The 14895-nt window shown below is 43.8% G+C and overlaps 1 protein-coding gene and 1 non-coding gene across 6 annotated transcripts in view; one reads left to right on the forward strand and one right to left on the reverse strand.

Annotated features, from left to right (window-relative positions):
- The window catches only part of fanci (FA complementation group I), an 82558-nt gene extending 69537 nt beyond the window's left edge, over positions 1 to 13021 (reverse strand). For 2 of the 5 annotated variants that reach the window (XM_038814853.1, XM_038814850.1), the window contains exons 1-11: positions 12835 to 12910; positions 10150 to 10255; positions 8856 to 8928; positions 7820 to 7950; positions 6205 to 6358; positions 5964 to 6021; positions 4262 to 4303; positions 4022 to 4145; positions 3688 to 3773; positions 3007 to 3139; positions 138 to 230 (exon numbers count right to left, since the gene is read on the reverse strand). In XM_038814853.1, coding sequence (XP_038670781.1) covers positions 138 to 230; positions 3007 to 3139; positions 3688 to 3773; positions 4022 to 4145; positions 4262 to 4303; positions 5964 to 6021; positions 6205 to 6358; positions 7820 to 7950; positions 8856 to 8928; positions 10150 to 10233 — 978 coding nt within the window. In that variant the 5' untranslated portion in view covers positions 10234 to 10255; positions 12835 to 12910. Of the gene's footprint in view, positions 1 to 137; positions 231 to 3006; positions 3140 to 3687; positions 3774 to 4021; positions 4146 to 4261; positions 4304 to 5963; positions 6022 to 6204; positions 6359 to 7819; positions 7951 to 8855; positions 8929 to 10149; positions 10256 to 12834; positions 12911 to 13001 lie in introns of those variants that run through there. The other 3 variants (XR_005462680.1, XM_038814852.1, XM_038814851.1) reach the window with 2 other exon arrangements.
- A 453-nt stretch (positions 13022 to 13474) lies between these two features.
- On the forward strand, positions 13475 to 13547 carry trnar-acg. Its single transcript has one exon. It is a non-coding gene; the product is annotated as a tRNA-Arg (tRNA).
- Positions 13548 to 14895: the final 1348 nt, after the last annotated feature.

Below are 14895 nucleotides of genomic sequence, written 5' to 3' on the forward strand. Positions count from 1 at the left end.
AAATATTCTTTACATCACCAATCTAATACACAGTATCTCGTTACTTGATGATTCTGTGTAAACAATTATCCCAGTCAATTCTCACTCGTCTATTTGGAGATTCTGAATGAAATAAAGCGATGGAAAAATAAACATACCTGCTCCTCAAATCGATGTATCCTAGCTACTGAGAGCATCAATGCAATGTTAAAAGAGCAGAGAACCCGGCTGGTGTCCCCCTGCTGACCAAACTAGAAAAATGGTAAAACAGAATTTTTCAGATTCAGATCAGTTTAGATACACACACACACAGTATATATACACACATGCATATATATATTGTTTTAAAGAGTTATAAACAGTATTTTTAAAAAACTAAATACTCCTTTATTCCAATTCATTACCCCTCACTCCCAGTCATGGCAGCAGGCACATACCTACCTGCTAGGTGACCACTGTAAGCATAAATGTGAGGTCTTGCACTTTGGAAAAAAGAATCCAAGCATAGACTACTTTCTAAACGGTGAGAAAATTCATAATGCCAAAGTACAAAGGGATCTGGGAGTGCTAGTCGAGGATTCCCTAAAAGGTAAACATGCAGGTTGAATCTGTGATTAAGAAAGCAAATGCAATGTTGTCATTTATCTCAAAAGGGTTGGAATATAAAAGCAGCGATGTGCTACTGAGCCTTTATAAGGCTCTGGTTAGGCCCCATTTGGAGTACTGTGTCCAGTTTTGGGCCCCACATCTCAGGAAGGACATACTGGCACTGGAGCGTGTCCAGCGGAGATTCACAAGGATGATCCCTGGAATGGCGGGTCTAACATATGATGAACGGCTGAGGATCCTGGGATTGTATTCATTGGAGTTTAGAAGGTTAAGGGGAGATCTAATAGAAACTTACAAGATAATACATGGCTTAGAAAGGGTGGACGCAAAGAAACTGTTTCCGTTAGGCGAGGAGACGAGGACCCGTGGGCACAGCCTTAGAATTAGAGGGGTTAAATTCAGAACAGAAATGCGGAGACATTTCTTCAGCCAGAGAGTGGTGGGCCTGTGGAATTCAGTGCAGTGGAGGCCGGGACGCTAAATGGCTTCAAGGCAGAGATAGATAAATTCTTGTGTCGCGAGGAATTAAGGGCTACGGGGAGAATGCTGGTAGGTGGAGTTGAAATGCCCATCAGCCATGATTGAATGGCGGAGTGGACTCGATGGGCCGAATGGCCTTACTTCCACTCCTATGTCTTATGGTCTTATAAATACCTCAGTGATGTGGCCCTCTCAGCCACTCCCCAATTCTATGAGCCTGCTGAGACACAAAACAGCGGGATGGATTCTCCGATTTGATGACTAAGTGCTGACGCCGCGTGGGAACAGTGGCATTTTACGCCCGAAAAGATGGCGCAAAAGCTGCACCGATCCTCCGTCTGATGGGAGGCTAGCAGCCACACAGCAAGGAGCCCCCGGCTCTAGCTGCGGATAGGGCCAGAGAACTGCCGGGTCCGTGGCCGTGCATACGCATGGCGGCGGCAGATCCGTCCTGCCAAATAATCCCCCCTTTGACCAGGCTCGCCACCCCTGGGCCAGCCCCCACCAGTGCCCCCAGCCCCCGCCAAAGTCACCCCCACCCCTTGCCCACGGAACGGCTCCCATCTAACCGTGGCGGTGCTGGACTCAGTCCGCAGCCACCACGCCAAGTTCCCGAGAAACAAATAGCACACGTGTCCCACACCATCGGGAACTCGGCCCATCAGGAGCGGAGCATCGGGGGAGGGCCTCAGTGAAATCCTGAGGCCGTCCCGACTGCGTACGAGTACACCGTTTTGGAGGAGGCGGAGCATCGCTAAAGCGGCGCTGCCCCCAATTTTGACGCCAATGGGATTCTCCAGCCGATCACCGAATGTGATTTCGGTGTCGGAGACCAGAGAATTCCACCCAGCCTCTGCAACGGTTCACAATGGATACAGAAGAGGGAGGCATTGAAACCTATACCTTCCTCACCGCAAGGTCCCCTAGCATTAACATGCCAGTGCACACCACTGAGTCTTTTGACAAATTTCATTTATATTGTGCATTTGACAATTAAAGTAGCGCTCTTCTTTCAGTTTAAATGGGAACATTTAGGCAGTTAATTTGAAAGCTTTCACATTTAAAAAAATCTTCTCAGCGTTTTGATCATGTACTTCTGTTGTTTATAAAGGTGTTACACAATTGGTTATCAAGAGAGAGTTGAGTTTAGAATCCCCATGCCTCCATTGAGTGCTGCTTTTGACTAATGTAGAGCAGGATTACACATCTGTGGGCAGCATGGTAGCACAGTGGTTAGCACAGTTGCTTCACAGCTCTAGGGTCCAAGGTTCGATTCCTGGCTTGGGTCACTGCCTGTGCGGAGTCCACAAATCCTTTCCGTATCTGCGTGGGTTTCCTCCGGATGCTCTGGTTTCCTCCCACAGTCCAAAGATGTGCAGGTTAGGTGGATTGGCCATGATAAATTGCCCTTAGTGTCTAAAAAGGCTAGGTTGGGTTACTGGGTTGTGGGGATAGGGTGGGGTGCTCTTTCCAGGGGCCGATGCAGACCTGATGGGCCAAATGTCCTCCTCCTGCATTGTAAATTCTATGATTCTATGATATCCAAAACCGTCCTGGCCGATGGTAAAACAAATTTAACATACATATTTGATTTTTTTTTTTTAAAGCAGCCTTACAAATTCTCTACTTTTCTATCAATCATCCGAAGCTTTAGACAGCCTGTACTGCACACATTTCCTCTTCCAATAATCCTCAATAGTGAAAACAGATTTAATTGCATAAACACAAATATGTCCAGAACCTCAAAACTTCCAACATCAATTTTCTTTTTTCACTTTTCATCTTTTAAGACTTTTAAGTATCAACTTCAGCATCTCCTAAAATTATTTTATTTCTTGGACTCTTCCGCATCTCTTTTACTTGCCCTGCACAGCAAGCCAAGTTTCTCAATAACACAAAAATAAAAACTGCTCATAGAAACTGGACATTCTGCCACACCTTCAGATATTTGATGAACTCACGGCCCAGATTACAGTCCAACTTGATAGCAAACACAATATGAAGAATGATTGTTCCTTCTACATGCCGAAGCTGATCCTGTGGCATAGTGGCAGCCTCCAACTCCATAGACCTTTAAAACAAAAAATACAGCACACTTCTGAGCATAAATAAAATTGATAAAGCACACTGGGAAAAACGAGAAGCACCCTTGGAAAGAGGAGGAAGAGAGATTTTGCAATCGCCGGTACACCTCTCAGTTGAGGTAAGGAGGGATGTGTGTTTGAGTATGGTGATAAGGCAAGAGGGGAATATTCTTAATCCCTAGTCACCCATACTAGAAAACGTATCAGGTAAAGTCAGAAGCAGGCTCAGATGTGATATCCCTTGCTACGTTCATTAACAAAGCTGGAACAAGAGCAACACCGTGGTGCAGTGGTTAGTTAGCACTGCTGCCTCACGGCGCCGAGGTCTCAGGTTCGATCTCGGCTCTGGGTAAATGTCTGTGTGGAGTTTGCACATTCTCCCCATGTTTGTGTGGGTTTCGCCCCCACAATCCAAACATGTGCAGGGTAGGTTTATTGGCCACGATAAATTGCCCCTCAATTGGAAAAAATGAACTGGGTACTCTAAATTTATATTAATAACTAAACTGGCACATGAATAATGGTCGCAACTCACTCAGTTTCTGTCTGTTCCTCCTTCTGCAGCTGATCCTGTTGATGAAAGAATGTTATGATCCCTTCCAAAAGAGTTTTCTTACAACCCTATTGAAGAAAATAAATAATCATTAAGTAAAGGGACAGTCACCTTAACTGCAATTTTCATCTGGTTCAGTGAATATGTGTGCTTCCTTATCAAGATCTCGCTGGACTACATTTACTAAAATCTTAAGCATCATGTGGAAGAATTGACAGACATTACCTGATCTTGTTCACTGAAAAAATTATGTTTTTTTTAAAGAGGAGATATCTTGCTGCAAAACAACTGATCGACATTAGTTATATCGTCTTACCTTAGAGGAGAGGAGGAGTAACTGGTAAATAAGTGGGGGCAGTTCCTCCAAGTCCAATTTGGGGAACATCTGTAGCACTTTTACCATAACAAACTGAAGTTCCTCTGTACTGAGCACTACATCCCTATTGGAAAGAGAACAAACAAAAACAGACATAGTAAATTTTTAGCTACTGAAGTTTATCGACAGGATGTTATTTTTTCCATAAAGTTTACAACTGGACTGATTGAAAAACTCTACCTGAACATTGATGTGAGGTGAATCACACATTTTGGATCCCACCTGGAAAATAAAAGAAATTCAAGAACAAAGCATTTATAGATTTTTTAATTCAATTACAGAATGTGGGCATTGCTGGGTATGCCACCATTATTGCTTATCCCTAGTTGCCCTTGAGAAGATGGTGGTGAGCTGCCTTCCTGAACAGTTACAGTTCCTGAGATGTAGATACATCCACAGTGCTGTTCGGGAGGGAATTCCACGGTTTTGACCCAGCTGTGTGAGGGAACAGTAGCACAGTGGTGAGCACTGCTGCTTCACAGTGCCAGGGACCAGAGTTCAATTCCAGCCTTGGGTGACTGCGTGCATTTTGCACATTCTCCCCTTGTCTGCATGGGTTTCCTCCGGGTGTTCCGTGTCCTTCTCACTCCCACAACCCAAGGATGTTGATTGGCCACGCTAAATTGTCCCTTAATTGGAAAAATAATAATTGGGTACTTTATTTAGAGCAGGTTGATGGAAAAATTGAAGTCGCACGGGGCTCAGGGTGTACTAGCTAGATGGATAAAGAACTGGCTGGGCAACAGGAGACAGAGAGTAGTGGTGGAAGGGAGTGTCTCAAAATGGAGAAAGGTGACTAGTGGTGTTCCACAGGGATCCGTGCTCGAACCACTGTTGTTTGTGATATACATAAATAATCTGGACAACGGTATAAGTGGTCTGATTAGCAAGTTTGCAGATGATGCTAAGATTGGTGGAGTTGCAGATAGCGAGGGGAATTGTCAGAGAATACAGCAAAATATATATGGACAGGGTGGATAGCAACAAGCTTTTTCCAAGAGTCGGGGTGTCAATTACAAGAGGTCACGATTTCAAACTGAGAGGGGGAAGGTTTAAGGGAGATGTGCGTGGAAAGTTTTTTTACGCAGAGGGTGGTGGATGGAGGTGGTAGAGACGGGCACGATAGCATCATTTGAGATGCACCTAGACAGATATATGAACAGGAGGGGAACAGAGGGAAGTAGATCCTTGGAAAATAGGCAACTGGTTTAGATAAATGATCTGGATCGGTGCAGGCTGGGAGGGCCGAAGAGCCTGTTCCTCTGCTGTAATTTTCTTTGTTCTTTTAAATTTATTCTAAAAGGTACAGTGCAGGCTGGAATCCAAGGAAGGAGTTTGCTCAGTTTACCTGTAGAATAACAGCTACTTGGGAATGAGTTTCATGTTCTGTTCCTATGTCTGAGTGGAGTTAGCTGATCCTGGCTATGCAACATTTAGCGGCTCTGCCACTGGCCTTATCACCCTGGATTAAGGAGTCCTTACCTCTATTATTGATTAGTCTACAGTGACTCCCCTTTGGAAAGGGTTTGTCCAGATCTTGCTGTGCAGAGTTTGATCTCCGTCATTAGATAGCCTGCTAACACTCACCATCTAGGCATATACATGAAGACTGACTGATTGGACAACCCAATGGGGATGACTAGCATTCCTGGAACATTACCCCATTTTAGGTCAGCAGTTTAGGAGAGAGAAGGAATGGGAACAACATTGACACCAAATTTAACAAAAAAATAATCTTCAATTACCCAAGAACCCCCCCCCCCCCCCGATTTGATACATATTCTCATATTGCTAATTGCTTCTTAAAAAAATTTCGAATTTCCTTAAGTATTACCATCTAAAGATATGTTACTTTGGATTACCCGAGCATGTTGTTACTTGCCTGCTGGAGCATAGGGTGTTGATTAATTGCTTCTTGTATTCGCTGCCTTTCAATTGACCTGGTAAAACAGAACAAAAATATTTATCTACAGCAGGGGGCTACAATCCCTTAAAAATATATATAGTCTGCAGGACAAGTGTTTTTAGAGCAGGCTCAAAATAGGAACAAAAATACACATATATATCGTACACTAACAACATACTGAGAACAAATTTTAAATAACTTTCATGACTTTCCTTACCGCCACCATAATTCAAGATTTCTTGAGAGGCCAGAGCAGTAAGTATCGTAGGAAAAAGATCCAGCGATTTGCCACTGATAGTACTGCCCCCTTTGATGGCATCCACAAACAGGTTTGCCAGCTCAGCTAAGGTGGCTCCGGGCAGTTGATGAGCCTAAAATGAAGACTTCCAATTATGAGAATATAAATGTGCACAAAACCCGGCAACACTGCATTTTTTCTATCCCCCAATTCCCATCGCCTCATATTGTTAACTCCTTGTTAAACACTTTACAGCTTGGTGTAACTGGCATTGCATTGCACCACACCCCAACAGTACTCAAACAACATGGAAGGCCATAAATATGGAATTGTCCTTTTTATGGACAAGACATTGCTGGGTAGATGCCAGTGTTTTAACTTTACTGGAGCAGCATGGCTGGGGTGCAGCAAGTTCTAGAGCTCAGGTCTTCAGTGCGACTGCTGTAATATTGTCAGGGCCTCTGGCCTTTGCAGTATCCAGTTCCATAAGGTCAAAGTGCGATGTTCACAAGGATTGCACAATATTCTCCACCATTCGTGACTCCTCAGAAACTGAGCATCTATGTCCATAGGCAGCAAGACCTGGATAATATTCAGGTTTGGACTGTAAGTAGCAAGTCACATGCATGCCACATAAGTGCCAGGCAAAGACCATCTCCAGCAAGAGGGAATCTAACCACCTCCCCTTCAAATTCAATAGCATCATTGAATTCCGACCATCAATGGATTAACCATTGACCAGAAACTTAACTGGACCAGCCAAATAAAGACTGTGGCTACAACAGCAGGTCAGAGGCTGGGAATTATGTGGAGAGTAACTGACCTTCTGACGCTTGTTGACCATCAACAAGTCTCAAGTCATGAGCGTGATGGAACACTCTCCACTTGCATGGATGAATGCAACTCCAACAATAGTCAAAAAGCTTGAAAGCAACCAGCACAAAGCAGCCTGCTTGATTGGCACCCTATCAACCGTCTTCAACATTCATTCCCTTCACCACCAAAGCACATCAGCAGTAGTGTGTACCATCTAGGGGCTGGTTTAGCTCACTGGGCTAAATCGCTGGCTTTTAAAGCAGACCAAGCAGGCCAGCAGCACGGGTCGATTCCCGTACCAGCCTCCCCGGAATGTGGCAACTAGGGGCTTTTCACAGTAACTTCATTGAAGCCTACTCGTGACAATAAGCGATTTTCATTTTTTCATTTCATTTTCATCTACAAGATGCACTGTCACAATGCACCAAGCCTCCTTCAATAGCATCTTCCAAACCCGCGATCACTACCACCTAGGCTGATGAGGGCAGCAGATACTTGAGAATACCATCATCTGGGAATTTCCTTCCATGTTATGCACCAGCCCAACTTGGAACCATATTGCCAATCCTTCACTGTCGCTGGGTCAAAATTCAGGAACTCACTTCCTAACAGCACTCTGGGTGACCCTACAACACACAGACTGCAGCAGTTCTAAAAGGCAGACCACCATCATCTTAAGGGCAATTAGGGATAGCAACAAATGCTGTCCCAGTCAGCGACATCTACATCCCATGAACAATAAAGGAAAAAAGGATAATTTATCAATTTCATCATTTACCTCGAGCATCAGCAAACCAATAATTTCTGTTGCTATATCTGATTGGAGGTCTCCCGATTCAATAAGTTGCATGCAGTGTTTGTAAACGAAAAGCCTCCGACAAACTCCTTCAGTCTGAAAACATGGGGAACCTATCAAGGGGAAACAAAAGGACAACATATACTTAATCAGCTTTCCACTAAATTTCACAGAATTCATTGGTGAGGGGCCACATGCTGCAAAAAGCATATAATGCTTTCAAGGCTAGGATATGGCTTCAAATCTCATCTTCTTTCTTAGCTGTGCTTAATAGGTACAATTTAGTCTCTAAATTTGATAACTCAATCACATGGACTGTTGGGCAGGCTAGGCTTGCATCCACTGAAATTTAGAAGAGTAGACTACTTGATCAAAACCTTTTAAGATCCTGAGGGCTCTTGACAGATGGATGAGGAGATGATGTTTCCTCTTGTGGAAGAATCTAGAACTCGGGGTTACAGTTTAAAAATAAGGGGTCACTCATGTAAGACAGAGATGAGGAGAGCTATTTGCTCTCAGAGGGTCTCTGGAACTCTCTTCTCCAAAAGTCAGCAGAAGCCGAATTCTTGAACACTTTTAAGGCACAGCTAGGTAGATTCCTGATTAACAAGGGGCTGAAAGGTTATCGGGAGTAGGCAGGACTGTGTAGTCAAGGTTAATCAGATCAGTCATGATCTATACTTTAACAGGCTCGAGGAGTCAAGTGGCCTTCTCCTGCTATTTTTGTATGTTTGTGTGGATAAGGTTCAACACAATAAATGTGTCTTTCATTTATTTACCCAGTCAGTATAAATATGAGTTCCAAATCAGTAAGAGCTATTTTCAGTTGTCATCAAAGCTACATTAAAACATTTATCCTGCTGAAAATATAAATGTATCCCTAGTTTCATTCCGTGTGCAATGAACTATCAATGTGCATTTTTTCCAACCAAATACATGTGATTGTGGAACATGGGAATTTGTTGCATGCGTAAATTGGAATGCGATACACAAATACTATTTATTTTTGAGCGTTAACCTTTAAAAATAGCTCTCACAAGCATCCCGATCTCCTTTCCTTTCAAAGCATGACGTGTTATCAGGGCACCAACCTGAGACAAAAGAAGAATTCAAATTGTAATTTCAGACTGTTGACTAATCAAGCAAATAAAAAAAGGGCAGAGTGCAAAAGCTGCATTTTATATAATTCATAAACTCATTCATATGTGTACATTCCTTTTCTATCAGCAATTACATTCTTTAAAGTTCAGCACCAGTAGAACTTACAGATGGAAACTTAGACGAATATGCTAATCTGTCTGTAAAAATCTCCTTAAATGTTTCCAGAATCTGGGGTAGAATCTGCTCATAAAAGCTGGGAATGAATGAACTAGTCAGTAAAGTACTTGATCGCCTATTTTCTCTCTGCAGCCAGCTTGCGTGACCGCACCGGCGGAGCCACTCCTCCTCCCACGGTCATTCAAGCTGCTCACACATCCTGGGCTCCAAATTTGTTGTGTTCTTCAGGCTAAGGCAGCAGGGCGGCCACAGCGGCAGGCAAGATGGTTTCAGCAAAGACGACAAAAAAATTAGAGAGTCCATCAACTGCAGGCTCCAATTGGTTATGAAAAGTGGCAAATGTGTGCTGGGCTACAAACAGACTTTGAAAATGATTCGTCAAGGCAAAGCCAAACTGGTTATTCTTGTTAACAACTGTCCAGCCTTGAGGAAATCTGAGATTGAGTACTATGCTATGTTAGCAAAAACTGGTGTGCATCAGTACAGTGGCAACAATATTGAACTGGGTACAGCTTGTGGTAAATACTACAGAGTGCACACATTGGAGCTCATTGATCCTGGTGATTCTGACATCATCAGGAGCATGCCAGAGCAAATCAGTGAAAAATAATTCAGCCACTATTACATTTTGTAAATAAAATTACAATATAAAAAGAGTAAAGTGCTTGGTCAATAAAGGTGGCATTCTTTTTGAAAAATAGGGACAGTATTCTGAAATACACCCAGGTAATACTGGAAACTCTCAGGTCAGGCAGCACCTCTGAAGAGGAAACAGAGTTAATGTTTCTGGTCTGTGACTCTTCATCAGAAGTGTTTTCTTGCCTGTCTGGTTGAGTATTCACAGTATTGTGTTGTTATTTCAGATTTCCAGTATCTGCAGTATTTTACTTTTGTTTATGCCAATATTCATATATATATATCTTTTAAATTTATACATTTGAATGTATAACATTTGAAAATGGCATTTTTGTTAAAAACATTTACATTTTAATCGCAATGGACTTCACTACTGCAGAATCACAGAAATTGCTCACCTCCTGCTCTTTTGTGTGTTGCAGGAACTGCTGCAATCCTTGCAGATCTTCAGCTGTTGCCAAATCCAAAATCTTCTGATCCATCTCAGCTCACATAAAAGCAACACTGAATGTTACCCACAAAGAAAACAGGTAGCGTTTAATAGAAATACCTGCATTTAATAGAATGCCTCGCCACATCTCTCAGAAAGACGTAGAGACTTAACATACACTCGACTACTACAGCAAGACTTCAGAGAAAATTAAATGAACGACAAAATAAAACAGATAATCTTGGAATTGCAGGCCTAAACGCATGTTTTTCTCTCCCCAGATGTTACCAGACTTGCTGAATATTTCCAACACTTTGTTTTTATTTCAGATTTCCAGCATCTGCAGTTTTGTACTTTTGTGTTGAGATGAATGACGAGTTCATCTAGTTCAGGTCCCACTCCAGCCACTTGAGCACATACCCCAGGTCAAAAAGGCAGTATAGTACTGTTGGAAGTGCCGTCTTTCAAATAGAAATTAAATTGATAAAATAATTATTCATTTTTCTTTCTTGGTTGAAAAAAGGATATTGGCCAAAACACCTGAAGAATTTGTTGCCTGTCGCAACAGAAAAAATATAGATCAACACTATCCTTGATAATTATCCATAAAACAATAAGCTCCTCATGTGAATTCTCTGCAATCAAGAAAATAGGGATAAAATCTAAGTGCTTAAAATACATACCTGCTGCAGAAATGTGCCAAAACTTGGTTATCCGAGCTTTGTTTTAATATCTCATACTTGCCTATCACCCTCAAAACTAGAGACACTGAGTTAAAGTAATCGGCAAAAGAATCAAGTCACATGAGGAAAAGCTCCATTTACACAGCAGAGTTAAGACCTGAAATGCTCTTCCTGCGAGTATGTTCGACGTAGATTTAATTAAGGCCTTCAAAAGATAATTACCTGAAGCAACAGAAATTTCATAGATATGGGGAAAACACCCAGAGTGGCCAGGTACTGACACAACAGGCAAAAATCCCTCCTTTTTGTGCTCTAACCATTCTATGATTCTTACTGTGCTGTGTGGGATAGTCTTGCTGCTATTCCTTGGGTCCTTATGATAAAATCAGACCAACAAGTTTAGGAAAGCGTGTGATGGAGAAAATCTTGCCAGCAGGGGGTAAAAGGGAGTTCCTGTCACAGTTTATTGGAGAGGGGGAAATCAACCTGGCACAAATAGGTTAGCGTGTAGGGCAGTGTTGTGCAGCCTATCTGGGTTCTCAGAGTGTGGCCCATGAGGCAATTTGTTGACCGTTACCACGTTCTGTTGAATCCTGTTGGTGTAGCTTCTTTCCTAACGGCATCATTGAAGTGATACGCATGTAAAGCAAGGGCAAGTGAAAGGAGGTGGATGCTGATCGCACACAACACAGACTCCTGTGAGAATAAAAGCGAAATACTGCAATGCTAGAAATCTGAAACAGAACAGAAAATGCTGGATAAACTCTGCAGGTCTTGCAACACCTGTGGACAGAGTAAAACACAAGTAAACTTAAAGTAAAGTTATGACTGAGAGCTGTGCACCCGCTCTGTGTCTAAAGTGTAAACATTTATTTTGTTTTTACCATTTGAAGTTGATGATGGTTCTACTAACATATGATTTTCTTCTTAATTAACCAATTTAGCATGGCCAATCCCTGCACCTCTGGATTGTGGGGGTGAGGCAGATATGGGGAGTGTGTGCAAACTCCACAGTGGGATGGAACCCGGGTGCTCGCCACCCACTGCACCACCCTAATATATAAATGATTAAACATTTTCTATAACTTGCTCTGAAATATTCAGCATGTATTAAATTTATTTAACCTTATTCACAGGGTCATGGTTAGTGAACAAGCCCAATTTATTCTTGCGGCCCAGAGATGAAGGAGGGCCACTCATGCAACCCACATTTAGTCTAGGTTGTTCTTAGAATAAGAGGTAGCAAATTTAAAACAGATTAGAGGAGAAACTACTTCTCCCAAAGATTTGTGAATCTGTGGAATTCACTGCCCCAGAGTACAGTGAATGTAGGGACAGTGAGTAAATTTAAGGAGTTAGACAGATTTTTAATTGGTAATGGGTTGAAGGGGTTATGGAGAACAGGCAGGACAGTGGAGTTGAGGCCAAGATGGGATCAGCCATGATCACATTGTATGTAGGGTGCTAGGTTCGGGAGGCTAAATTGCCTACTCCCGCTCCTATGTCATGTGTTCTTGGGAGGCGATGCTCTGGCTGATCTTGCAATCCAGCTCTTGGTCTGCAGCATTGTAGGTAGCGGATGAGGAACATATTAGCCATGATAGGATGGCGGAGCAGACGCAATGGGCCAAATGGCCTAATTCAGCTCCTATATCTTGGTGTAGCGGGCAGAAAGATCATTCTGGAATTGATTGTGGGAGAAAGGTGGGGGGAGGGAGGCTGTCTCCCTGACACAGGGGCAGTTAAGTCCTGAGCTTATCAGCAGCCTTTCTAAACAGACAGGCTGACAACCCCGAGTGAGGCTGAGGTACTTCGGGTACAGGGTTTACTAAAGCAAAGACGATGGAATAACTCAGCAGGTCCGGGAAAGAAAACGCAGTTCACATTTCGAGTCCGTCAACCACAGGGTTACTAGCCGAGCAGGCGCCCAGATACCCGGCGCACTTACTGTGCGTCCCTCCAATGTTTACCTGTCGCCCAGGCTCGCAGCTCACAGCACCGCCATCAGACCTCCCGCGCAAAACCCAGCCACGCCATTGGCCGGCACTCGCCCCCAACCCTGCCGTCCCATTGGTTCATACTCATGCCTGCCCTCCCATTGGTTCATAACCACATCTGCCGTCCGATTGGTTCATACCTAACCCAATCAGTTCAAGCGGAACCCACCGATCCGCCGGTTCATTGGTCCGATGGAAAGCCAATCGGGTGAAGCCATTGGAACGACGCCGACCCGTCGCTGCCAGCGAGCCCGGCTGATTTGGCGGATCTTCGGGTTGCCCCTCCTTCTCCGGTTGCGCCTCCCCCACTCCCCTCCTCCCAGCCCCGCCCAGTCCCCCGCGCGCACGCGCGCCGGGGGCAGGCGGAGAGGTTGAAGTGAAGCTCCTCCCGACAAAATGGCGGCCGGCAATAAATCAAATAAATCAAAATGAACGGCGGGAAGGGGAGGGGAAAAAAAAACATATGCATGTGGTTTCACAATCCCGCTTCCCGAGATTTTCAACCGGCTTTTCGACGGTGTCTGTCGAACAGAGATGAGCGGAGAAATTTCCCTGCTGCGAATGGAGCTTGGTGCTGTAGGTTCCTCAGGTCGAATGTGCCCAGTCTTGCTATGGGCCAGTGGCGCAATGGATAACGCGTCTGACTACGGATCAGAAGATTCTAGGTTCGACTCCTGGCTGGCTCGAATTTTGTTCCAGCATTCCTTACAAAAACTATTTTTAGGTCAAGTAATCCTAAATAGACGAATGTCGACAACTCCTCAATTAGTGCAATTTGCACATTTCAGCAGGGAAAAATATAGGGCAAATTAATAAATTGTCCTTGCAATAAATTGGTCTGCTTTTTTATTACAATTAATTATTATTTGTTTTTTTTCAGGACTTGCTCTCGTTATTCTGTCTGTGCAATTTGACTTTCAGTCACTGTTAAGTGTCCTGAAGCAATCCTCTGTCCCAAGAATAACTGGCTGGGGTACCCCCAGACCTTGAGCACTCTATTGATGGGTGAAAAGTTTTTTTCGCATATTGCATTTGCTTCCTTTGCAAATTAATTTAAATCTGTGCACTTTAAATCTCACCCATCAAACATTAACAGCCATTCTCAAAGTTACTGCATTGAAGTAATTGGCACTTGTTCTGGAAATGTTAACCACAAGAACAAAGAAATAATATTAATATTTTCTACATTTGCCACGTTTTATTAAATGTTCCTTATCTGAAGGGTTTAGTTTCTTCTTAGATAATGAACAGTCATATTTAGTCAACCTGTTACAGTATAACCCCCTGAAGGGCCAGAACCAACATTGTATCTGGTTCCCCTCCTACACCCTGGAGTACGAGCTCACCAGGTGTTCGGGGAGGATGGAGCCTCCTGATTGGAGGAGGATATAAAGTCCTACCAGGGAGCAAGTCGGGAAGGAAGACCCTGCGGGGAAAGGAGTAGAGTGATTAGTGTATTGTTAGTTGTAAATAAACCGAGCTGCATCCTGCCTACCTGGTCTTGTGTGGAATCCTTGCCTTTATTCTTAACACTGGCGATGAGGATGCGATCTGACACGTACCTACTGCTCTGTACCACCTGGCCTCCAATTAATTGGGTGAGTGGGCAGGCCAGAAAAAGATGACTACAGGTTCTTGGTCAACACGCTGGCGCAGTTGCTATTTAGCTACTACAGGACACCGCATGCCACCACCGGGATTGCCCCAGCAGAGTTGCTTATGGGACAGCGGCTTAGGACTCGCCTCAGCCGGGGCCCCCCGACGTCGGGGTATGGATCAGCGAACAACAGGACCCCTCCAAGGCAGATTCATGCTGGCACCCACATCTGCGCACTTTTGAGATGTGTCATCTGAGTGTCCCTTTGAGAAAGGTTTTGTCTTACCACATGGCTTGCAGCACAGCTTCAGTTATGTCATTTGTAGGTGGAGCTGTGGCTGTCAGGTGAGAGGGGGTTTAGTGTTTTGGCTTCGTTTTCGGTTTGTTGGTTTGGACTGCAGAAGAGAAGCAGTATTTTCCCGTTTTCTCTTTTTATT

This window comes from Scyliorhinus canicula, chromosome 12, assembly GCF_902713615.1.
Source record: "Scyliorhinus canicula chromosome 12, sScyCan1.1, whole genome shotgun sequence".
Taxonomy (NCBI): Eukaryota; Metazoa; Chordata; class Chondrichthyes; order Carcharhiniformes; family Scyliorhinidae; genus Scyliorhinus; species Scyliorhinus canicula.